At 37.6% G+C, this 27,846-nt stretch overlaps 1 protein-coding gene across 1 annotated transcript; it reads right to left on the bottom strand.

The window, feature by feature from the left end:
- Positions 1-1,481: 1,481 nt before the first annotated feature.
- LOC149303154 (endothelial PAS domain-containing protein 1-like) lies at positions 1,482-27,435 on the bottom strand. Its single transcript, XM_089481355.1, has 16 exons — positions 27,371-27,435; positions 26,266-26,456; positions 15,307-15,458; positions 14,874-14,958; positions 13,868-13,986; positions 13,439-13,641; positions 10,441-10,547; positions 8,049-8,196; positions 7,163-7,365; positions 6,882-7,072; positions 5,495-5,608; positions 4,324-4,811; positions 3,110-3,236; positions 2,881-2,998; positions 2,231-2,398; positions 1,482-1,633 (listed from the first exon to the last, which is right to left on the bottom strand). The coding sequence occupies exons 1-16, from the start codon at positions 27,433-27,435 to the stop codon at positions 1,482-1,484; spliced, it is 2,631 nt and encodes an 876-aa protein (XP_089337481.1).
- Positions 27,436-27,846: the final 411 nt, after the last annotated feature.

Raw genomic sequence — 27,846 nt, 5'->3', positions numbered from 1 at the left:
AGATGCATTAACAGTTTGAATATATATATCTTCACAATTTGTGTGCAGTGTTGGTTCTGATAATTAACCCATTCCATTACACACACATATTATATATATATATATCTCACTTCACCACCCAGTCTAAGAATACATTGAGCCATACTTATAAGTGGAGATGCTAATGTGGAATAGCCAGAAGGAACATTTAATTGGTTTCCATGGCAACTGCTCCACATTTGACACTTTTGTTATAGACGTACAACTTATAAATACGACTCTTTGTTTTTGTAAAAATTGCAGTTTAACTGTTTATATCCCAGAGGTCTGCGCGAGATAGTCCAATGTTACGGGCGATATGGCATCATCCCCTTTAAAACAAAACAAGAAAGCAGTGTGGTTTGATGAACCCATAGGTGCCAAAAAGACGAGTGCATACTGTCTTGGTCACATCCAAGGTTCTTAAAGAGTTAATGTAAATGTTCCCCTTCAATAACAATGTGTTTTTATAAAAAAAAAAAAAAGTCTATATGACCACACCATTAACAAATGTTTAGTGACATATTTTATAGAAGCAGTGCTTCAGTAACCTTGAAAACATGTATCATAAAACCAGTGAGCCCAAACCCTCGTCTAGTGCTAATCGCTAATGAGGTCAAATTAGATTGCCTGCAATCTTTAGTTTAAGGCATAATTCTGTAGCTTTTTGGTGGCACGCGTGGGATCAAAAATGTGCCAAAAATATGAATGTCAGTCGGAGACACTAAGGATACCCGATAAGTTAAGAGTCTGCCAGCAGAGAGACCCTTTCTCTAAAATCATTGAGCATGGCTTTGGAAAACGATCAGCGGAGGTCGCGCTCCATTGTCTCCCTCCACTTAAAGACACATCTAGGAGCATCTGCAATGGTTTCTTTGGAGCCTCATTACCATTTACAAATGGTTCCGACAACCAGTAATTCACTAGGAGCCGTGAAGTCGGCCAGATGCAATGATGGGTTAAATGTCCATCAAAGCCCACCAACTTGGTCCATATGCCAAGGCTGTCCCTAACCTTCTTCAAGGACCAACGCACTTCTAGCACTGCATCTTTTCAATGAACAATAAGCATTTTTTAATCTTTTACTCAGTAACATCATCCATTTCATGTATGGTTCCTGTACGATAAAATATATATATAAGCACAAAATTTTATCTGTGGCCATTTAAAAAAATATAAATTACTTTTACAGGGTAAGAAGGTGTGTAAAATATTTTCTAGACTATACACTTTATTATTTAAACAAAGAAGAAAAAAAATACAGCAGGTAAAAACATATGCATATCTGTAATATGAAGTCATTTCAAGAAGGCCACTATTTGGTATTGTGAACAAAGTTCGATAAGTAAGTGAGTCTGGTAAAAGTGTTATCAGTGATAGAGACTTGTCTACTTGAAAAAAAATATATTTAGAAAACTGAAGCCTTTTGAACAGTTACGAGCCGGTAGACTTTCCGCTGCTCCTCAGGTCGTCTGGTCAAGAGCTTTAAGCAGATCGCACCCTTGCAGCAAAGTGGAGTTACCTAGGACCGGCACGTTAACCTCACAGTCATATCGGGTCAATTCAGGCAACAGATATGGTTCAAAAGATGGCGCAATTAGTCGGTTTGCCAGACCTGCAAAATAAAAATGACAGTATTTTGTCCCTTGCAGGCTGATAACAATAAACACATGGGGTTTCGGATTTAGAACAGTGGTGATATGCGCATATATTGCAATATTTTGCATGCATTTTAATTGGCAACTGGTATTTAATTTTGTCTCAACCGCCATGCTCAGTAGTGTGACTGAAATCATCATTAGTGTCATCCAGTTCCGTAAGCGCTGGCTGAATGCTGAGGTTTCAGTTGAGGCCAATAGCTAAAGGAGTCACGCTCTATGTGCAATAAAACATGCAATGGGAATTTTAGTCTCAAGAAGAGTATTTTTTTATTAAATGAGCAAAATTAATGTGAATAATCACACAGTTATTGAAGTCATGTTATAAAACAAATAGGGGTCATATGCCCTTAAAAGGGCATAAGGGGAGGGACTTAACTGCAAACCCACCCACTGCTTACCAGTGAAGAAATAGGCTCCTCCCATTATGTTCTTCTCTACTACTGTTTAAGTATCAAACACCCATTTTCTTTCTAATCCACACCTACAAAATATTTTCTTGAAGGTAAGATGGAGTCTGGAGAATTTCCGTAACAGAAAGCAGTTACATTTACCTTTCATTCTCTGTGATTGTGGCGCGTTGTAATCGTGGTAGTTGCAGCTGAAGAACGTGGCTGGATAGGGTGTCTTGCACTTGTCTCGTGGTGGGCAAGGTTGCTGCAGTGGTTGCGGTTGAGTCACGTGTTGGCTTAGGCTTCTGTGTCGGTTGCAGATGAATTCATCTGAGAACACACAGCATTTTGTGGTTAGTGCAGAAGGAGTTATTGAGAGTCAGACAATGATATACAAAATAAACATCAGGTGTTCATCATTAACACAACATATGACCCAACATTTTTAAGGGTTCATAGCATCATCCTTTCAACGATATATCCTGATCACCTAGTGTTGGTTCATTCACTATCCTATGACACTAAGCATGATAAAGGGCCAACCCAAGCGAGAGCTTCTCCTAAGCTGACCCAACATCATTCGCAGTTATGTTCCGGAGATGACTTTCAAGAAATGTCTCCTAACCCCCAATCTGACCCAAGCTAACCACCATGATTATAACCAGCGGACTCTCATACTATAATATCCAGTTGGATTCTCAATATCTCTATTACGGATTCAGGAGCTACTTAAAGGGCATTTACTAGCTGAACCTGCTAATAAGTTGGAAACACTTGACCCTGTAAAGGGTGTATGAACAGTTTGTACTTACCAGTAAGGACACTTGTACTCAGAGACTTCTTTTCTGCCATAAGGGGACAGTCTTCTGGTTTAAGAGATTTCATTCTTTTCCACATTAAAGGCGGTATGGTATTACCAGGTAACTCTCCCTATTATAAAAATGTGCATGTGTTACAATACAGCCAAGAACCCCTCTAAGGTAAGAATTACAATAATTAAACAGAGGAATGTATCTAGTTTTAAACATTTCCATTTCTTACCACGTTAAGCTGCGGAAACACCGAGTCTCCGTAATCAAGCTGCCGTTTGCGCTTCATATTGTTGCAGTATAACATCTCTGCAGCTGGGTGTAAGTCTTTGCCACGCTGGCCAAAACTCTCCAGTGACCTAGAAACAAAGAGTTCCCTTATTACTGGATCCTTTATTCTTTATTTGAAAGTTTTATTTATATATATATATATATATATATATATATATATATATATATATATATATATATATATATATATATACACACACACACACATACATACATGACCAGAATATCAAACCAAAAAGAAAAGGGTAATAAAGTGATAAGTCTAGTAATACGCTGTTGCCGTAGGTTTTTAACAAACACATTTAACAAACCAAAAGAAGTGAGAAGAGCCGTTCTTTCAGCAAAAGTTTAGAAATGCAGAGCTGAAGTTGATAGTTGGTAATGAAGGCTTTATTTATCTCTTTTGCTAATAGAATGTAAATATTAAAAAAGCAACTGGGGAAAGAGGGGTTTACAATGCCTCTAAAAATCCTACATAGCTTCAATGTCCATTTATAGTGATAAAAATCATAAAATGACATAAAATACGTGATTACCACAGGACAAGGTGTATCCCGCTCTACACTAATGTACAAAGGGAAGGAACCGTGTATCATGTGATTTGCTTTATGAGTCGTAAGCATGTGTAATAAAAAAAATGATTAAAACATAACAGTGAAACTACAACAGAAAGGGGGTTGTATATAAAGGTGACACAGGCTCGAGAGTTTGGGATGGGTTCCTAACACTTTAGTGACCAATGGAATAATCCTACTGGCTGGACTTGTCTATGGAAATAATGCCATTTTTGCAAATTTCCTATCGGAACAATAATATCAATATTTGTAACTTCCACACTGTAGGCAGGGAAGTTGAATTCCAGGCCTCGGGGGGCAAAAACAATCCAGGACTCGGCTTTGAACCTGTGACTTAATCAGTTCCAATCCTTTTAAATTTGCTGCCAGTGCTCATCCTGGGATATCCAGAAAAAAAGCCTGGTTCTGTGGTTCTGGTTCTGAAGGCCTGGAGTTTGACACCACTGTAGCTCATACAATATTTATACAATATACATACAATACACACTTACTCCTATACATACACAAACTGCACACAGTAAATGTCAGAAGTATTTAGAAATGCCATTTATTTGAATAATTCAGCTGACTGCTTACTTACCTTTGTTTGTACAAAGACATGCCGGGCAAATGCACAGGGGGTCCCGATGGGGAGTTTCTTAACGGCCCATTGTACTGATCTCTTAATCTCCATTTTTCTGGCATGTAACCGACTGGAGGATCGGGAGGCCACTGGACGTTAGGTCTCCCTCCCATTGAAGACAATGGAATATTAGCACCTGTATGGTAACTTATTAATGGCGGAGACTTTTTCTCAGCATTAAAAAGCCCCGGTGGTAGGGAATCAGGGGCAGGATTACTGGTTTTAGCTGCCATAGGTTGACAACAATTCTGGGAAAATAATTGGCTCTGCGGGGGTGGAGCACTAGACTGGAAGAGAGCACTTATAGTGCTTAAATTCTGCTGGGAGTTTTGTGTGCTTTCGCTGAGCGGACATTCATCTTGACATATTGGATTCAGTTGGAAATCTTCACCATCCATGGGAATGTATGGAGCAAGGGTATCAAGGTCCAGTTCATTAAAGTCATTCTAAGGAGGAAAAAAAACATATTTCTGTTGTTTCACTTTGCATGATATTTTTTAATTTTAAAATTTTTCATAAAAAGAGTAGAAGGTTTTTCTTACAGAGTTTTTTTTTTGCAGTTGTGAAATGGGTTCTTTGTTTTTAATTTGCATATTAATGACCCAGACATTGGTACTGAAAACAAACTTTCTACTTTTGTAGATGACACCAAACTTTATGAGCTGAATGGTTTAATTAACTAGGAGGATGGAAAGAGGATATGGCACATAAGATTCCACATTGATAAATGTAAAGTATGGCATTAGGGTAGTAAAAATAAATATCCTAATTATGGACTAGGGAAATAATCACCTATTTTTGGGAAAGATTTGGGAATGCCAGTAGACTCCAGGCTCAGTAACATCAAATAAGACAAGTTACAAACATGAATTAAAAGAGACATTAATGCAAGAACTGTAAATGTGATCATGTCTTCTCACAAATCATTAGAATATGCAGTTCAAGTTTGGGCATAACAGAGATATAATTGAACTGTAAACAGGACTAATCCTATTAATTCAATTGATTATGGGAATAGGGGACTTTAGCTATGAGGGAAAAAAGGAGACTTGATGGGTATGTCTTTTTTCACCCTAAGTAACTATATAAAATATATTCTTTTTACATAAATTTACATTTAATTATGTACCTGGCTACTGTTACACTTATTCTTTGCTTCAGTATCCATTGCAAAAAGTTTTTCAATCAGCTCAATCTTGAGATCTTCTTCCAAAGAAGTGTAATATTCTCCTGGACTGCTTGGCTGTAATACAGAAAGATCTGGATAAAGTGAACGACCAACACACCAACAATCTTAGGAGCAGTTCTGACTGTCCTCAGTAAGACTGCCTCGGGTTTCTGGATATTGCACAGCACACACCTAAACTTCTATAACCATCTTATGTGTCCAAATAGCTCTCAATAGCTTATACGCAGCACCCAGCTAAGACAACCAATGTTCTATAACACCAAAATATAGCACCTTGTTACACTACTTTTAAACTGGACTCACCTACAAGCAACCAAAAGAACCAGCATTGGTCATTATATGTTTTCAGTCTGAGGACTTTAAAATGTGATCAAACCCAATGATGAACTACATATTTCATTTCCATATGCATTAAAAAAAATCATAAGCAGATAATGTGATAGCAAATAGCTAATGAAAAGCCTAAACTTCAAGTTCATAATGTGTTCCCAACTGCAAACATAGATCCTTCACACACATTATCCTAATGAGCATTCTGAGAGGTCATGAGTGGTCTGTGTACAAGAGATTTTGAGGTCCACATCTGCAAAGCACCAGACCATCTTTAAAATCATTCATGTTAAATTGACAACAAATTATGACTATTTTCAACATGTGTGATTCTTTTTTTGATTTTGACTAAATTAGAAACGGATCCTGAAATACTGCATTTATTACGATTGTAGGGTAATCTTGAAGTGCTAGGTACAAGTTTCAGGCTGAACTCCCAGAATATGTCAGCACTAAATATTGATGGATGCTTCTCAAACACTGTTTTAGAGACTCAACAACCAATCGCTTGGCAAGTTATTTATAAGGCCATGAGAGGCAATGTACACTTCATACTACCACGTATGGAATATTTTTCATTAAGGAACATCAGTCTCAATTAAGTAAATCATGTAATTGAAGCATTACACACACAAAAAGAATTAAAAGCTACATAGTGTATGTATCCACTGAAAAATACATCCAAATTAGACTCTTCTACTCCTTGGAAGACCTGAGACTTCCTGAGCTCCCACACCGCTTAGAGGTCACTCAGTTGGCCAGAACAATTAACATTCATTGACACCCACAGTTGATACGGTTTGCCCTATTGATAGTTCTCTGTGCTCCGAGATTCACTTGTTCCAAAAAATAGTAAACACGGGGCATGCAGCCACCTGTTTCATTGCAATCATCTTCTTAGGCTGAGTTATGCTTAATGTATTTAGCACAAAACACCTTAAATACATATATTCTACATATTATGACCAATAGTGTTGGCATAAAATAACCATCTTACCGTGGAACAGCTGCTGTTGCTGCTAACACTTGGGGTACTGTTCCCAGCTGCTACCTGAGGAGCGGTGAAGGACGGATGATTTATTGCCTCGGCCTGGGGAGTGTGGCTCTTAATGTCCAGGGGCCATGCCTCGCTTGGGCTTGTCTGAACAGCACTGCTATAAGCAGGTGTTTCTTCAAATGTCTGCGCACCTGTAGAAACATGAAGTATGGTTATTATTTGTGGGTTATTCGGAGACAAATCACTTAAAAAAAAAATTCCACCGAAGCATATTTACTGACCAAAGTCCAATGAGATGATCTCATCTCCTGGAGTGGGTGCAAGCTGTGCCAACTCTTTGGGTTCTTCCTTTAACTTTGTGAAGAGGAAGTCGCTCTTATCAGAGATGGCATTGCTGAAGATGGAATTCATGGTTACGTGATGTGGTTTAAACAGAGACTCCGTCTGGTCCATCGAAAACACAACATCATTCTTCTCAATTTCGCTGTTAAAAGATTACCAAAACCATGTTTATGGCAGCCATGCATTTACCTTCCGTGCTGCCCAATGCCCGATCTAGGGCAGCGTCCCCCAGCAGGCTATGGGGTCTGTTTTGAGTTGACGCAGCCTCCATAGTGTAAACGGGCCGGTTTAGGAGATTAAAGATCTCCCCTGTAACTGGCCCATTGAGCAGCGGGTTACTGGAGGGGGGGGGGGTAACCCTCTTGGGGATTGTCCAAGAGGGTAATCTGCCCCCCCAGTTTGGCAACATAATATAGTCAGGTGATTCATTCTGAAATGGAAAGTTTAGCTCAGTTTAATTGAGAAGCAGCAGCCTCCCATTCAAAACAAGTATAAGATCTAAAACAAGTTATTTTGTATAAAGATCGAACCTATTTTTCTGTAACAGTTTTTAAAATGTCACTCAGATAGCCAAACACTCATTAGCACAAAGTTGCTTTAATCTAACAATTGTGTTTTAAGGAAAGTAATTTGATTTCGCAATTTTTGGTTGTCACATCAAAAACTGGAGGCCGACCAACCTTTTGCTTAAAAAATGTTGGGCAACCATGCAGTAAAAGGACATATTGTTGCTGATGGCCTAGTTACAGGAGCAATAACAAAAGTACTTAAATGAAATCTCTCTCGCCTTTTCTCTATAGATATTTCTTGTACAGGTTATCTCACCTCAGGACGTAGTTCACACACACAATGCATTGTGGCTGGGAGTTGCGGGAGTTGTAGATGACAGTGCCTTGTGTCTCCACCCAAACATATCCACCGTGCTTTGCCAACATCCGATACTGGCCAGTGACCACTTGACCTTTAGTGCACACTAATAAAAATCACATTTACAGTATGAGAAACCCATTTGTCTCGATTAGCCTCATTTGTAAAATATAAATAGCAGTAAAAAAAATGCCAGACATGTGAATGCTGGGATGCATGCAGGAAGCCTCTGTGTTATGCCCTATAATACCATGTGATATACAGTATATATATATGCTATATCATCATATGATCACACCTCCTAATCGCTGAGTGTTTCAGCTATACCCATTACTAACAGGTGTTTACTAAAGAGCTCAGTGACTTTAAACGTGGCACTGTCAGGGGATGCCACCTTTGCCACAAGTCAGTTCATGAAATTTTCTGCCCTGCTAGATCTGCTCTGGTCCACTGTAAGTAATAACAGCTGAGCCACAAAGCACACTCACAGAGTGGGGCTGCTGAGTGCTGGTGCTTCACTCACAGTACACAGCTCCAAAGTGCCTCTGGAACATTAGCAGAAGCTCTGTGTGTCGGGAGCTTCACAAAATGCGTTTTACATGGTTGATCCGCCCCACACAAGTAGTGAAGGATAATGTTCATATTACAGCATAGCAAGATATGTTGGACAATGGGGGAGACCCTTTTCTATTCCAGCATGACTGCGCCCCAGCGCATAATGCAAGCTCCAAAAAGACATGGCTGGATGAGTTTGGTGAGGAAAAACTTGGCCGACCGCACAGAGCCCTGAGCTTAACAACTTGATGAATAAGATTGCAAGCCAGGACTTCTCCAACATCAGTGCCTGAACCAGAAGAACTGGGGCTGTTATCGCTGCAAAGGAGGAACCAACTATATTATTAATGCCTATGGTTTTAGAATAGGATGTATAACAACCTTATATAGGTGTGATGGTCAGGTGTCCACATGCTTTTGGTCATATAAATGTATTAATAATATATATAATGGCACAACAGTTTAAATTGTGGTAAAAATTACCATGTTTTATACGGATATTTGTGATTAAATAGTGCTGTGCTCCTGTCCTGCTTTGTTTTATAGAACATACCAGTAATTGTCTCCTTATTAAGCATCATGCCAGTCATTACTAGGAGGCCTGTTTACTTACAGAAAGGCTTTCGCCTCTTTTATCTTTCTTCTTTTTCCCCAAAAAGTACATAATGTTCTTGCGTGGCAAAAAGCGCAGCTGACTTTCAGTTGATACATTAGATATCACAATGTCTGGTGTTTTGCTAGATGACATGATCCTGTTCAAGTCTGAACTTAAGTCCCCTAATGAAGCGCATGTATTTTACTAACATCACTCTTTTGACACACAATTAATACCAAAACTGCAATGCTACAAAGTTCCATCTTGAGTTGAACAGGAACTCCAAAAATAGTTTCTTTCTACACAATGACAGCTATATTTGACCATCTTCTCTGCATTAAGAATGGCGCTTTGCAGCACTTCAGGTGGCATCCTCTCCACATCACCGCAAGCAACGTCATTTTGCCCTCACTTGAACACAGGGCAATATGGCGGTTTTTGCGGTGACATCCTCCCCCAATTTCGAGATCATCTCCCATATCACTTCAACTAATTGAACACGGAGCCCTTGGGGTGCGAGGATCAGAGCCCCAAAAAAGGTACAACACTGGGATTATGCATAAAAAAAGTTCATCTGTTGGTTATAGTCAAATTAGAAACAAGTCCATTGGTTGCTATGGTGATAAGACTCATTTTCGAATTGCACCAAGATCAGTTTATATACCTATCTCTCTCAATATTTTATAAAAAACTAAAATAATGGTTTATACATCTGAGAATTAATATTCCTTTAAAGCCACAATGTCGAGTGTATGAGTCATCGGCTCAGTTTATATTGAAATAAAATGGAAAGATTAATTAAGCCCTTTGTGTAATACACAAGTAACATTAAATTCTATAGCCGCTGCCAAACAAAGTATTTCATTCCACCCAAACCTGATTAAGTATTTCATCTATAGAAACCAAAACTTGAATGACACATTGCTGGAACTCTTGAAGACATCTACCTCACCTCGGTGTGAAACATTACATCATTGCGTTAAGGAAATCAAGTTTGGTGACAATCGCCCATTTTAGCCACGCTTACGACCGAACCCATATTGTTTTGCAAATAGGTCTTTTCAAGGGACAAGCCGGCAGTAACGGCATCAGGGGTTTGCATTTGAAAAACCAAAGGGGCTTGGACAACACCGGTCAACTGCTTGGGGACTCTAAGGTACATCTATAAGGTGAGGTTGGGACTTATGCTGTATCACTTACAATTCTGGTGGCTCTTAGTCATAATCTCGGAATCCAAAGCATGATAAAACTCGTAAATGGAACGATTGAGCAACTCCTCTGGATGATATCCAATCAATTCAGTAATTCTTCAAAGAAAATACAAAAAAAGGAAAGGGTGAGTTAATTCCACAATTATGTATAGTACCTCATGCAGGTAAATGTTTGCATCTCTCCCAAGTAACTAGGGGCATTACAAAGGTTGTGCTGCTTACTTATGGAACACTGAAAGTACACTTAAGGCTCCTCTGCGGCAGATTAACTTTTCGACATACGTGTCTATTTGCAAACATGTGGAAGGATGTGTTAAAACAGGGGTGTTATGGATAAGGGGCAACCAAAAACAAAATATTCTAAAGCCTTTTAAAATATAAGATGCATTTAAACTCATCAAACACGTATGAACTTTCGGAGGATTCACAGAGACACTTAAATAGAGTATATTTTATGATAGTGTTGTTATTTATGTAATAAAGTATTTATTCTACATTTTACATCACTTTTTATATTATATTTATATACATATACTCCATACACTCTGCTGGATCCACTGTGCTGTCCATCACCTTAAAGGGGGAATACTGCCCTAAGTCAGTACAGTGTTCTTTATCCCTGGAGCCAGGTTACAGACTCTAGGCAAGGTGAGAGGCTAACTGTAGCCACCTGTTTCTGGTCCATTTTGGATGTGTTGCAATACTGCTCTATGTGATTTTATCCATTTGTAGATATCTCCATTCAAATAGAATTGGGTATGTGATCCCTAATCACACCAGGCATTGATGATTTGAGTCAGTCTTTTATACATTTAAAAAAAAAAAAAAATTGCTATATTTTATCATACAGAGTGCACTATTATTATTATTTTTTTTCATGTCATTTATTCTATATAACCCATTGGGGTGAGGGTGAGTTACGTTTTTATATTTAATTCTGTCGCTCCGCTCGCTGTTGGTGGGTTGCACCACCAATACCTGTCTTTTACGTATGAACTTTCTGTTTGGGTGTTTTTTGTGCACTTGAAATATTAAATAATATTTAATGACATAAAAAAAAGATATGATTGGTGGTGTTCTGCCAGGAGTATGTCCTTCTACCAGGACTATTGTCATTACCAATGTCACCCATCAAGACATTAACTATGATAACAGTTGGGATACTTTTTTTTTTTTTCCTTTGCAGACCAATTTCTTTTAAAATAACAAATATAACATCATCAGATTCCAATCTTTAAGTTATATTATTTTTAATTACGTGCTGTACATGGAACAATTGGGAAGCTAAATTTACATCAATCAACGGATTTCTGGTCTCTATGATGACTGGTCCAAAAATAAGAACCAGATTTCATCCAGTTTTATCTTGATAAATATGGCCTCTATGGCCTGTACAGTCATGGAAAAAAAAGTATAAAAATATTTCCAATGATTACTCCAAATTTAGCCCTTAGCACCAAGATTGCTCTAGGACTTCACTTGATAAATATGACCCCGTATTTCATAAGCTTTACACTCGGCACTTCATTTTAAATGAAAAATGTGATCAGAGATATGCAAGAAGAATAAACATTTTTTTTTCCTGGAGAAGGAGCCTGGACAGCCAGTACATAAATCAGATCTGTGACTTCAGTATATTAAGCATTGTGTACATTAAGCATTCCATAGAAACCCTTAGCTAGCGGGATTCCCATAGTTGGCCCATTTATAAGATTGCATGATTAATTTCTCAGTACGCAAAGTCAAACTTAATTCTACGAAAGAATCATTTTTTATTTAACATTATCAAAGCAATAATATTAGGAGAAAAGATTATTTAGAAACTAATATTTTTCGTCTATGCATCTCATTAACAGAACTCTCAAAATCTACATCTATTTCTATATTGTCCCAATAAAAATATATCACCATCATGTTGATGCCAGCATACATGCTATATTTTACCTATTATATATATATATATATATATATATATTGGCACCAAACTCCAACAAAACTAATAAGGTGTCCAACTTTGTGTCTTTCAGTTTGTGGGACTCGTTACCTTTAGCTATAATTACTAATTTAACAACGTTTCACTCTTACGTTCCACATTTTGTCTTTACTTAAGTTTCCTTCTCACGCTAGGATCTTGCTAGGAACTAGAAGAGTAGTTATTCTTTCTGTTAAGTGTAAGCATACACGTAAAATGTATAAGCTTTCCAGAATCTTGTAAAGACGCGGGATAATCTCTTTTATTACTGTGATTTTATTATGTATACTGATTTACGGGTAAACAACACAATTATGCAGAGTTTAATAGCCACCTAGGCTAAGCAGGTGGAAAACAAAGAATTAGATTAATTGGACAATCCCCGAAAAGGGAAGACTGGGCGCATTGACCCGATTTTAAAAAAAATAAATAAATGTATAGTTAGATTAATACATTATTGTGTAGTTACAATAATGCTACTCTAAATATGAATTGCACTTATTATTTTATGTAGCGATGAGAAATCTTGGTTATTGTAGATGTCGTAACCGATGAACTCCAGCCCAGTCCATGTGGGTTGCAGAAGAGCCAAACTGTCAGAATAATACACAATATTAACAGTGTGGTTACACGGTAAGTAAATAAAATCTCAAAACTCTGTTTGGATTACAGCCCTAAAGAATGAAATTTGACATCACCGACTAACACAATAAAAAGTTAATTTATGAACATGCTCAGAATGTCATCATGTAACTTTATAGCCAACGCTTTAGTGGAACATCATCATGAGAAGGACATAAAAGGGTCATAGTCCTATTAGAAAATGGGTTAATCAATGAATTCACGCACAACAATAAAATTATTAACATTGTTTAGAAATATGCCGAGTAATCAAGCCTGTAGAACTGTAGTTTGACACCTCCGTTCAACGCACTGCATCATTTGTATGTATTTCCACCTCGCAGCACTTATGTGTGGAAATACAAATACATACTTCTATAGACGGAGTGCTTACCTGTCATCACAATAAGTGAACTTCATGTCCATGCTGTGGCGGCTCAGAAAAGTCTTGCTGTCCAGAGGGATGTCGATGTTGGATGGATGCTGTATTGGCCTACACATCATGACAAGGCAATTAAGCAAAGGTTCCTTGTAGCTACAAAGTGTGTTTGGATGATAGGAATTATACACCTTGACGTGTCCGGTACAATGAAGAACCTGAAAGGAATACCAGTCGCATTTCAATATATAGCTGTGACACCCAGTAAAAGGGAAATGTATTTTCTTGCCATGTTTTATTTTGGGCAATGGAGGCAATTAACAGAGGTGAGGGGTGTACAGTATGTGCAAGCTTGCCTAGATATTCATTCATTTCCATAAAAAAGAATTTTTTTTTAAAATGGAAAAAAGGATATTTTATATATATATTTTTTTTAGATGTTACCTTCCATGTAGCAGATTTAAGATTTACAGTCCTGCCTCTGTTGGTGACGGTGCATTTCATCCTCATGAAGAAATCACGTTCATTATTTATATCTTTGTTCTTTTTTCCAACTCCAACACCTTTAATCGACAAAAAGAAATAAGTTAAGCAATATCACTATTCCTATATTAAGTGATCTGGATTTCTTGTATGATACGGCTGACTGTGAGGTCATGGGAGGTGAAGACACTGATTGCACGTGTTTATTACATAATATTTTTGTAACCTATGGTCAGAGAAGCAGGTTTTTCAAGGGGATTACTTTACGCACTACTGACTGATCACTTGATTGTATTCAGGTGAATGTACCTGTTCATTTGTTGCAATGCCAATTATTATTATTTACTTATTGATTTATATAGCATCATCATCATATATATATCTATATATATATATATATATATATATATATATATAAACACACACACATTTTAATGAGATTAATACACTATTTACAAAGTAACTCTAGCTTTAGAAGATATATTTAACTATATTTAACTAATTTCTTGCTGCATCATTGCGACATGACTGCAAAACCGACACAGGCGTGCATTTTGTCTTTTAGATAGACATCTTCATTTTTTAGAAAAATATAAACAACTCTGGAATTCTGTCTAAAGTTCAGAAAAGCTAAATAATAAATTCTAAAAAAACAAACAAACAGATAAACAGTATAGATTAAGTATAGATTAAGAACAGAAGGATGTTATTATTATATTTTCGTATAAGAATCCTGGCTAACCAGCAGTTTTAATATGTAGCATTTATTAATTTTAGTACAGGGCCTTTATAAATAATAATGATCTTAAACCAAAACCTTCTTAAACGTATTATTTACCTTCGGAATGCTAGCAATCATATAGAAGTAGATTACAATATCCCACCAACAGCAGTCACTAAATGACTAGTATGACTATTAAAATAACTATAGTAAAATATAATATATTACAGTAAATTTATTCCATACCGGCTTTAAGACTCAGATTTTCTCGAATTTCATCATGATCGCATGGATGAGTAAAGTCAAAAATGCTATGTCCTGTTAATTCGACCTGCAATGAGAAATGCATATTTTCAGCTACAGCACATAAAATAAAGGTTATTAATGTGACTGTATGAGCCGTTACGGGTGAAATATCACTTTTCAAATGTGAAACGTATAAAGTCCTACATACACCTATGTATCTCTCTATCTCTAGAGGTCACTCATGTCTTCTCGTTAAGTTTCCACATACCTTCACTATAACTAACAGTACTAAACCGTGGGTTCCTGCATGTCTGGGATGTTACGTATTTTGTATTAAAAAGAAGAACACCCTCCATCCACTCCCCAATGATCCCCTTCACCACTGGCCTGAGCGGAGCGTCTATGGTATTCCACCTCAGAAGTCACGTCTCACCTGGGTTAGGCCCATGTACTTGCTGATGTTTTCGGACAGAAAGATCATGTCGCCATCCTGGGTCACAACTGCCACAAAACCCTCAAGAGCCTTTAGGTACAAATTATCCAGCTGGTTCTCTGCGTCGGGATCGACGTCAGGCTCCGCACAAACTGCAAGAGCAAAATGAAATGGTAAATATGATACTGGACTGTAATTAGTGTGCACTTTATATATGTTGTGACACGGCTTATTCACTCAACAGAACACGTGACATGTAATAGGTTCCCTTTACATGTTAGCGCATCCTACAGAACTAAAGACGTCTATTATTTTTCAACATGCTAGGAGAGCATACGATGGCTGGCGTGTCCCTTAATGTTTTATGGTGGAAGTTGCATTGAGTTACCAGTTAAGACTTCCTCTGTTCCTCTCCGGTATTTGAGAATGTAGAAGCAGCTCGGTCACATTGTGCAAAGGATTCTGTCACCCGACTCTCATATTTACTAATCTGCTGAATCACCGTGCAGTCGTTTCTACTCTGCAGCAAGAGATTTCAGGCCGTCATGAACGTGACCTTTCGTCCATCATGAAATTCTCAGTAATTGCACTTAGAAATCTTCAAGGACGTTTACTTTTCCCGAAGCAAATGGCGATGTTAGTCAGCCGAGGTCATTGCTGTGACCCAAAACAAAGCCCTCCGCATCCTGCTTCCCATAGCACACGAGGGACATTTATTTGTGCACCAAAAATACATTTTCTCTACCAATGGATCTCAATAAAGACACCATATGGATTTTAGCACCCCCACTGAGTTAATATAAAATTATTTCTCCTGATTTTAAACAGTTATCTATATTCATCCTAAATATTTCCTCCTAAAGGCACACTATGTACATTGGGCAGACTTCATGAAGTCCCTTTTGCAAATGCATGGGGAGATTCTGCAGAAACCCCTCAGATGCATTTGCCCACCGGCAGGCTAGGTGTCATGCAGGAGATGTGTTCGGCACGTGATATGTCACCGCCAGTTGGCTCTGGCATTTTAAACCCACCGTAACTTTATACGTCACTATATGTCACATTATCTCAAGCAATGAACCAAACACTGCTAAAGTCTGGGTAAAATATTTCATACGACACACAGCCTCTCAAAGCAAATATGCCTGCCTAATTTGCATTATTAGTGCCTCCCAACTGTCCAGATTTTGCCACTCTACCCTGCTGTCCTAGCGAGCTCTATGTCTGACCCGCTTTTTGGGACATAGGTAGAGCTCGGAGGGACAGCTGGATTAAGGACTGAAGAATACGTACTGTGCATGTGCAGAATTGTGCACATGCCCAGTAGCGCCACCAGTTTGAGTGACACTTTCTCCCAAGCTCCGCCCCCCGGGGATAGAAGTTAGGAGGTAAACCACTCTTTGAGTAGCAGAGGGTTGAATAACGATCCATTGGACGCAGCGTATAAACCTGGTTCTTATAGACTTTTGAACCTGCCATTAACCACCAACTGTCTTAACCGTCACGCAAAACACACAAGTGACTGCTCTCACTTTCACGTGATGACATTTCTCGGAGACGATGTCTTTTCAATACCTAAACAGCTTTCAAGCTAAAAATAAATCCTGCGGAGAGCTTTCATTAATCTCCAGTGTCAGGATGTGCCCTATTCTCAAATCAGACAGGGCCATTTCCATGGCTGTTTGCTTATTTCCTTCGGTTCATGAATGACTCACTGCAAGTAAAAGCATGCAGGGAAAACACGTTTTTTTAGTTAAAGTATCACATTACAAATGAGTTTACAAATATATTGTATTTCTAGCCTTTAAATAATACAGTATGTTCAGACAGCAGTGTATTTGTCATGTAAATGTGTTGTAGCTCTGTTATCTTAACCTAATGCGCTTTACAAATACCCCGACTCCCTATCACACTGCTTTTGGTGAACAACAGAAAGTCTCAGTCTTAATCACAGAGCTAAATACTCTGACTAATAAAATTCTATGAAGAGCTGGACTTAATTAGCATAGCTGTAAAGTATCAGCTCAGCGTGGTGTAGCATGACTGTCTACATTGGCTGCCTCCTGCTCTGCAGGTAAAGGACGTGTATTGGAACATAACAAAAAAATCCTATTTAAGAAAACATCATTGCGGTTAAAACATGCGGTATATTATTACAAACTGTACACACATATAAGCATGATGACATATATTTACTGTTTCTGCACTTGATAAGGAGTAACTCATATTGCATGAGGTCAGTGTTTAAACTAGACATCTTAAAGATAAATTAGTCTGATTGGCAAACAAAAAGTGCAACCTGTGGGTGGCTATTAAAACAACCCAAACTTTAGTTATGTTAAAATGCAGCACTGTTCCATGGAAATAAAATAAAAGCCGCTTTATGAAATGGAGCGCCGAGATATGACATCATATCATGATGCTGTAACGTGTCAACTTTTATGGGCAGCAGGGAGACGTGTAAACTACGGATGTAGACTATAATATAGCAAGACAAGTAAGGTGTGTATAGGGTGTCCTGAGATCTTCTGTATGTAACATGTATGTTTATTGCATATGCTCTTATTTTACATACCTCCCAGAGGTTAGAGGTAATTCTAGGGGCAGGACTTTACCAAGACCTTTAACTTGACGGTGTGACGTATTCATAAGGATTTATACAACTTAGAAAGTCTCTTAGAAGCGGAATAATGCATTTTGTTAAAACAACTTTTTAAAATCTGTTTTAAAATTATTTTAGCTTTTACGGCTTGTAACACACTCATAGTCGTACAGTCTGAGCTGCAAGTTAAAACATCAATGGAGGAAAAAACGGAGAGGAGGATTTGAAGTCCAAAGAGGGACTGACCCTCCTAAAGAAAGATGCTTGGTAGGTATGTAAGCCCAACATAGTGATATGATTCATAAATCATATTTATTATTATGTATATACACATAATTATTTAATTTAAATAATATTATTAATAATAATAAATACAAAAACTAAACATATAAAATTATTTTATGTATTACTGATCTTTTTCGCCGCGCAGACCCCAAGCTGGACAGCACAGAAATCGTTTCAGAAACTTCTCAGAAAAAGAAGTTGCTTGCAAGTGCCATCTAGGAAGCAGTATTAAAGTAAGACGATAACATGATTGCAGCGTGCAAAACAGGAAACAAAAGCCTTGCACTTTTACATCGTTTTCAAAGGGTGGTTATAATGTTCTATATTTATATTTACAATTTAATGTCACGTGTAAGACGAGCTACAACTGGTAGCACTTAGTATGATCACTACGTTTTATCAGAACTTTTTTATGATATAAAATGTTTTATTTCTATTCAGTGTTTTTTGTACTTTTGGAATCGACCTTTCCACGCCACCAATTTCCTTAATCTATTGCCCACCTTATATGGCATTATGACATCATTAACCTCATTACACACTCCACTCTTCAAAGTTATTTCACGGCGCTCAGAGGGAGGGCATCCTAATTCACAATCGTCACGGTCTTGCCTTTATTAAATAAAGACCAGGTCTGTTGTAAGTTTATATTGTTTTATTATATATCAGGGAGTGGTACTAATCATCCTGCTCAGAGAACAGTACCTTTTCACCTAACTATACCCCCTTTTTATGACCCTTTTGTTCCTGAGCACATTTCCTTCTATCCTAGCCTACACTATTTATAGACTCTCATGCAAAATACACTTTTATTGCTTCATAACTTTGGGAAACTGAAAATATATATAACATTGTATCAGTATTAACCTGTTCTGCCTATGGATCTTAGGAGGACATATTTCCATATCTCCCAATTGTCGTGTTTTGTGCACGACTGTCCTGGTCTTCAGGCAGTGTCATGCCAAACACTTTGTCAGACAGTGGTGATCATGGGCTAGTTAAGGATATCAGAGGACCTTTCAAAACAGCCACTAAATGGTTTAAAGTGCTGCAATTATTATACAGCTGAGAATTCATTCATAACAACAGACAGAAAGTGCATGCATATCACCAGTGCCTTTGTGTATCTTCATCTGTAACACGGGGCATGTCACATGTGGTTTGGCAGGGATTAGGTGACACTATAACAGAGCATAAATATTTTTCAAAATCTATGTGTTGAATATTTAAAGCATTATTTGCTTAAGCTATGTTTACACTTTAGACAAAACATGTAACTTCTGATGACAACTCCTTTATTACATGGATACATGTCCTTGTTATCGGAAAATATACAGTAAATACCATATGCTCCTTCTCCTATAGGTTGTTGGAATCATACAAATAAAGGATTACAAAAGTTTTCTGAAATTAATTGTAAATCCCTGCTCAGTTTAATTTATGGGTGTGATTACATAGTTACACTTGTGTGAGGTCTAAAAATGATGTCAAAACACATGACATATTACACCGTGTCATGATCTATACAACAAAAATAAAGCCAAAATGGAGAAGCCATGTGTGAAAAACTAAGTACACCCTTACTGCTTCCATATGAATTAAGATGCTAAGTAGCAGATAGGTGCTGCTAACCAAATGCCCTTGATTAACTGATCACCAACAAGTGGGACCACCTCTACAAAAGCCAACGTTTTAACAGTTTGCTGGTCCTAAGCATTCAGGTGTGTGTTACCACAATGCCAAGGAAGAAAGACATCAGCAATGATCTCACAAAAGCAATTGTTGCTGCTCATCAATCTGGAAAGCCAGACATCTCAGACTCTACGGGCCTCAGTTAGCATGTTAAATGTTAAAGTTCATGACAGTACAATTAGAAAAAAGACTTAAGTATGGTTTGTTTGGAAGGGTTTCCCGGAGAAAGCATCTTCTCTCTAAAAAGAATATGGCAGAACAAATCAAAAGACTTCTGGAAGACTGTCCTTTGGACATGTTTGGCCATGATGCACAGCTCCATGTTTGGTGAAAACCAGACACAGCATATCAGCACAAACACCTCATACCAACCATGAGTCAAACATGAACTCCTCTGTATACCAAAGTATTCTAGAGTCAAATGCGAGGCCATCTGTCCGACAGCTTGGCCGAAACTGGGTCATGCAACAGGACAATGATCCCAAGTGCACCTGCAAATCTACAACAGAATGACTGAAAAAGAAAAGAATTAAGGTGTTGAATGGCCCAGAATAATAAGGTGTACTTAGTTTTTCACACATGGCTTCCCCATTTTGGCTTTATTTTTGATTAAGAAATCATGACAAAATGTAATATGTCATGTGTTGATGTTGCTACAACCCCCAACACAAATGTCCCGATTTGGACACACAAATTGTTTTGGGGTATACAGTATCTATTTTGAGTTTTAGGAACATTTTGTTAAAATATTTTCCATCAATGCACACACTATTACTTAATAAAATACCTTGAAGTCCTGTATCTTATGCATGGTCAGTATTTCCATTATATATTCGCATGTCCATGAATATATGTGCTATAAATGAAGCTGTCCATCACAGTCAGCGAACATGAAAGAATTGCAATGTTATTAAGCCATTGTTCAGCTTGGCTTCCTCAGACAATGATCTTAATCACTGTAAATATCTGAAGGGTGAAGATTTCCTTTTTTAACATTTCTCACACAGATCTGCCCACTGCGAAAATCAAAAGGAAGCTTGACTGTATGTCAAGAATAACATGCAGAACAACATGGAAATGAAAACCATCAGTGAAGAATGAAGATCGCTAACAATCACTTTGTGATCTGATCTCAAATGGTAGTGGGTGATACATTAAATTACATTTATTTACAGAGCACCAGTAGATTGTGTAGCGCTGGATACATCTTCAGTTCTAATTTTCACTAGTGTTTGCCCTTATTTAATAAGCAGTTACAAAGTCTATTGAGAGAAAATCTTGTAAAATCTTCTGACACGTGCAGTAGGTGCAATGGTTTGGGGTTTTTTTTGGAATTTAAGAAGTGCCAAACTATTAGTTAAACAAAAAATAATCCAGAATCTCTGACATTGAGAATATTTAAATTCATTGTGGGGAAAATAATTCTTAATGCTGTCCTTTCTGTGTTCCCAGATTGAACTGCTCTTGGGGAAAAAACGACACCCAACCATGTATTGTACATATTCTAGGCAATCTATAATCCTTCAGATGCCTTATGCTACATAAGAAACAGAAAAGATCAGAAAAGATCAATCATATCGAAGAAGAAAACACTTGTTACCTTTGATTAAAGTAAATGGACATAGCCATATTGGTCCAAAAGAAGGTCTGAAGGAGAAACCTGAGATCCAGTAAGCTTACACAGCTCTACATGTTTTTATATGTTGGCTCGAGATAAGGTAATCTTCCCAACAAAGACACCGTCATACATGACATCTCCAGCCGAGTTCCCCAATGTACTAATTTCCTTCTAACTCTGCACTTAAATACATATTCAATGTATAGGTTAATCAGCATAAAATGTGTGCCCCACAATCACATTGTTACGTGCCTGTTTCTTAAAAAGAAATTGTTCTTTACTAAATAAGAGCCAACCAGTCTAAAATCTAATCAGAGCCACAGAAACTGCAATCCAGAACAAATTCGTAAAAAGTCACGTAATCTTCTGGCAGCAAAAATGTACTTTTAGACAGACAAGCGAGAAAACAACAGAAGCATTCTGCATTGTGTTGATAAATCACTATTACAGCCTAGTCTTAGAGCTATCCAAATGTGTTTATGGAATTCACGGCCTTATACGATCCATCAAAATTATGCAAAAAACAAACACTTAAAATAAGAAATAAGGCAGCTGTGCACATCGACGCAAATGGCTACATTTAACCCAAAAGAATGATCTCTTACTTAATTGTTTCATAAATACAGGGGGGGGAGTTTTGTGAGGAAGTGGACTGTGGATCTGTTAAGCAAACCATGGGGTCAAAGTCTTAAGAGTCACAAAAACTGGTCAAATAGGCAAATGCTAGGCAGCGGTTTTGGATGAACCTTCCCATGTTGGTAAGTTTGGTCAGAAGACCCTGGACGACACCACAAAGCCTACATGCAACATCTGGGAACAGAGGCTACCTAAAAAACAAATGCAATGTATGTTTAACTTTGTTGAATGTTCTTTGCCTTGTACTCAACAATTTAAGGAGTAAAACACAAAGGTTTCTTTGAAGGCGCGCTGTAATACCGTATATGCCTTGACATCTACCGATAGGTTGGCACTTCTGTCCACTATCCAAAGATTTCACAACATGGAGTGCAATTTGATTTCAGTTAATCCTTTTGTACCTGTCCCAGTATCAAAAACAATCAAGAGGTACCTGAACGCTGAGTTCTTTTTTATTTGTCAAACATTTTTTTTTTTTTTAAAGATTTTACAGGAACTAAACAGAATAGAAAGTTATTGAATATTAATAACTGAATATGTTTGCAAGTAACCACCAAGAATGCACAAATAAAGGCAGGCTACTCAAGTACTGACTTTGATTATATTGGCACAAATAACTGCAGCTAAGCTTAACAAATGCTACTTATCAAGAGATGAGGGTGTTAGTATGCACGGTTGACAGCGCCATACAAAAAATGATGTTTTAAATTTTACTTATTAAATCTTCAGTTTAAACATGCTGTAACATTTATAACTAAATTATGGCATTAGCCACATCTGCCTGTAGTCATTTGAAGTTGTAAGCACTCAATATTTTTTTTTACTATTATTAATACTTTGAAGCATTCTATCTGCAGAATAGCGTATATACCTTCGCCCCCATCACTCTCCCTGCGCAACCACTTTAAAAGGAAGCATAGTGCAGAAGAAAACTATGGAGGACAGCCGCCCATAGTGTTAAGGGGCCGGTTGGGGAAGATCGGTGATCCTACTTTGCCAGCCCATTGAGTTGTAGCATTACTGGGAGCCTATTGAGTGGTCAGGGTTATGCGGCAGAGGGGCTGCCACCCGCCGGGACTGTTGGGACCGAACATGTGTGTGAACAGTCTCTTACCTAAAGAGACACCTTGTGGTGGTCAGCTGCAGAACCTTGCAGGTTAGCCACATGGTAGCTGCAGTGGATCTACCCGAGGAGACAGCAATGACAGAAATGACCGGGATTGTCCCATGAAAACAGGACACATCAAAAGGTATGGAGATATCGGTATATATATTATATATATCTTAGTTTAACCAGTAAACTTCATTGATTACATTTATTTAGTGTATACCCCTACAAATATAGGAGTTGGAACAGGCAAGAGGTACAATATATAAAAACTGGGGCCACAACCTACACCTCCTACCAATTTATACCCGTAGCCTCCTTTAGGGATGCACAGCTTAAGGGCAAAATCAGGTTTTTAGAAAAAAAAAGTATATATATATATATACATACATACATATATATATATATATATATATATACACACACACACATTATATATATATATATATATATATAGCTACAGAGACACAAAATCCCTTTTGTAAGAATACTGATAACAGCAGCTTTCATAACCCAACAAATCAAATAATTATTAGCCTGGAGCAAATTTTTTGCAAAAAAACCCCCAAACTTATTTTCTTTGAGAACAGAGTAGCCCAGAGGACAATTGAGAATACAACATCCACCGATGGTCTTACAATGCTAATCTCCAGTAAAAACGACCATATGTGCAGAAGAAGTAAAGATCACAGTTCTCCAGAAATGCCAGCTTCAGCTCTCGCTGTAATAACTACATTTTTGGTTGGCTTTGATTTGAACCATACTTGTTCTTATCTCACAGCATGTCTCTGGGAAGCATCAAAGATAAATAGCTACCGGCTATCTGTGATCTAAATTGTATGCTTATAATTTGAATCCATTATATTTACTAACCAAACTTAATTAATCATTGCAAAACCACTACTTGGAAAAGTCTGGGACAGATGCTCAACTGCAAAGAACAAATCATTTTAATACTTTGAGAAAACATTAATTTTAAAAGGTTCACATGCAAAATGACGCCTCGTCGAAAGCCATTCACGTACGCAGATATCCGGTGTTGTTACAATGTAGTTTTAATTAATATTTCATTAATATTTTGTAAGAGGGATGAATGAGAACATTAGTAAGTGATGTTTGGAAGATACATCATTTTAAAGGTTTGGCACAAATTCAAATGTATTCTCTATGTTCTATGGTAAATAAAAAAAATACAAGGTTTTAGTATTTTTTTATTTTTTTTTTAAAAAGAGGCGATTCTCCCAACATTTCAACATAGAAGGTCAAATCATTTATCCTGTGTATAAGTGGATCAATCTTTGATAATGATTCAGTAGACATTTGAAGACAAACACTGGAGACGTGGCATGGGCAGACCTGGGGTATCTGGTTGAAGCTCTGCTTCCATGGGTCTCGGAGTCAGTTTTTCTTTCTGCATGTAAGGGAGCAGTGTGTGGCCATCTCAACTTCCCATTCATGCTATATCTACCCTCCATGTCCATCTAAGCTAAGGTTTCCCACTAGTGACTAATCCACAATCACACAAAAGGGGGAGCTTCGGGAAGCCTACTGTGGGAAGTTCCATGGTATGCTCATGGGTGGCACCAAAAGCCCCAGTGGGAATATATTAGTATTTGCAACAGATTCACACACACACATAGCAGGGATCAACTGTCTGGAGCTTCTAAGCTGTTTTTTAACCATTAATATCCTATTGTACAGCCTATTAAAAAATCTATCATTAATGATCTATCATTACGTAATTTTAGGCACATAATTCTGCTTCAACAATATACTGCAGTTATGTACATAATAAAACTTCTAACCGTGACTCATCATATGACATACAGAAAAAAAATAAGAATATAAAACACACACTCACAATAACATAAAACTACACTGATTATAAAAGCTATGCTCTAACTTGCCCTAACTCATTACATTTTCTATCCTAAGGAAATGAAAATATATGAAAGTTTAATTTCACAGTTTTATATATAGTTTCAAAGACATCATCCCTCTCTCTATACAGCAGTTACGCAAAACATTAAAATCATTTTCAGTTTGGGTTTTAGCATTTTTACAATCGATCCCCGACCCAGCCGAACACTCACACGCCGTAGAGGTTTAATACATGGCCTCCAGACAGTCATATAGTGTTACGGTGCTATGTATCAATGTTTAAAGGCAATATATAGATCCCTTTATAACAGTGACGATTGTTAAAAAGTATGTCCTTGGTAACAGGCACCGACAAAAAAAACGTTCAAAGACTTAGGGCAGGTCCACTGTTCTCTAGTATAAAAGAGATTTATGTACATGAATTGTGTCTTTAAATATATAAGTAAAAGTTTCTATAATATGAATAGCCTTAAAGCTCTTGTTTAAAGGGATACCGCCAGCAAAATATGACATTTACTGCAGATATAACAATTATTATGTGTTTAAGTACGTATGTCTGTGTTTTGCTTTGTATCATAGATTAAAAAGAAAAGTGTCTATTTCTTAGTTATCTGATAGATTTTTTCCCCATATTGCCACATGCTTACTATCCCAGTAGCAGATCTCATTTTACTGCCTGCTGTCTGAGTGGCAGTTTAATGTGATAAGACGCCCCCATACTCGGTCTACTACACTTTTATCTCCTAATTTTCACTACGGAGGTGGAAGGGTGCTCGTTCTCCGTACATCTCTCTAACATTTAAAATCTCTGATGTCTCCTCGATTCTCTTTGTTTTGTCCCTAGTACTTCACCTGGTGAGCTCAGTGATCCAAAGCTCAGACAAACAACCTCCTGGTCTCCATTATTCAGTCTCCGCTACCCAAAAACTTTCATTGAGTTGTGGTTAAACTCACAAAAGTATTTTGGTAAACAGACTGAATACAAAAAAGTAAATATTCAAACTAAGAAAAACATTGATTTTTTGATGGTACTGTCCCTTTAATTTCTCAGAGGGAGAAAGTGATGAATGTAATGAAAACATGGGCCAAGAAACGTATAACAGTGACTAGAAAATGACGTGTAACAAAGTTTCTTACTTGATGACAAGAGTTTGTGTGTCCGTAAGAAGCTGATTGTCAGACGCATGATGGACGCCTTGTCTAGATGCGAACTGATGTTTTGAGGCAGAGGTAACTGATGAGCCAACTCGTAGAACACCTCGGTCTCCTTGCTTCTCCGGCATCTTGCTGCATCCCGGGATTTCTCTTTTCTTCTCTCTGAACTGCTTCTGGCAAAGAGCAAATAAATTACATTAGAGATTTAACTGAAATGAGACTTAATGGCATTAAAAAGGGTCCCAGAGGAAAACAGAGCAAGGAGCCCGTGATATCATGAATATTTTAGTGCATTTAATATCATGGGACAATAGAAAACAGCATTGAAATCTTATTTTAATATTGAACCATTGGAATAAGCAGACTGTTACAGATTTGGTCATAAACCAATTAAAAAAGGATACTATATGTAAAATATGACAATGGGTACAGGGCTCCAGGTATTCTCATTTATCATTTTCCCAGAGATACTATAGCTACTGTGTTTTTACATTTTCAGAACAGGCGATGACTGGTTCCATTAGCCCAAGAGACAAGTCCAGCCACGAAACCCGCTAATAAATCAAAAACAACGCTCTCGATGTTTACTATTCAAACATGTTCAAACACTTTTACGGAAAGAGGCTGCATTGAAATAAGTAAAAAAGAACACAGAAAGGATCCAGTGAGTATACAAATGCTTCACAGAGCCCTTGCGAATCTAGCCGACCTAGTGGCTGTAAGTGGAATTACAAGTAAAATACATAGAAAGCTGCTGGTGGTGGCCCATGGTAGAGCAGCCTATAGTGCCATTTACAATCACCCCTTGCCCGCCTTCTGCTTCAGTCGTAGTCTGTTTGCCACTGTTGAATATGGGGAAGGGGGTCCCACTTTTGGACACAACAGTGATATATGTTGAACACTTTTACTCACTACTCTATAACTGTATGACTGTAATACGCATAGCACATATATGAACATATTTCCCGCACTATGCTACTTAAAGGGCACATGCTAAGAGGATACACACGGATACTGACAATTCTATTAACTGTTCTATTAACGTTTTTGTACATTTTGACAGTTGGTTATCGCCGCTGATGCTCACGAGTGATTAATGAAGAGGAGGAATACGTTTTTAGCCCTCAGTAGGTTAATATCAATGTCAGACATGATTGATGAATGTTTGACGAATCAACACAAAACTGCCTAGAACTACTGAAAAATGTCATTTTATCTTATGTGAAAATCTAATCCCTGCAGTTTTAAGTGGCTGTTATTAATCAAAACAGGAATGCATAGTAGGACACTAATAATGTCCTTGATGGGACAAATGGGGCAATTTTGCTCTAGGGGAAGGGCTAGAAGCACAGCAAGAGGCACGGCTTTAGCACGGTTATTTCATGCATTGTTTTGACCCAGTGATAATATTTATATAATTGAGTGAAGAATTTGAATAATGTATTTTTCACATGTCACAGACCTGCTTGGGTTAAGTGCTGCCCCCTGCAGTATGTAAGATGTATAACTGAGTACAGTAACTTTAGAATACAGTAACTGATTCCCTTCTGTCAGCGTATACAT

The sequence above is a fragment of the Sceloporus occidentalis genome, unplaced genomic scaffold (assembly GCF_023333645.1).
Source record: "Sceloporus occidentalis isolate IW3139 unplaced genomic scaffold, rSceOcc1.0.p SCAF_15, whole genome shotgun sequence".
NCBI classification, from domain to species: domain Eukaryota; kingdom Metazoa; phylum Chordata; class Lepidosauria; order Squamata; family Phrynosomatidae; genus Sceloporus; species Sceloporus occidentalis.
The sequence above is the reverse complement of the archived record's forward strand: the minus strand, read 5'-3'. Positions and strand labels throughout refer to the sequence as shown.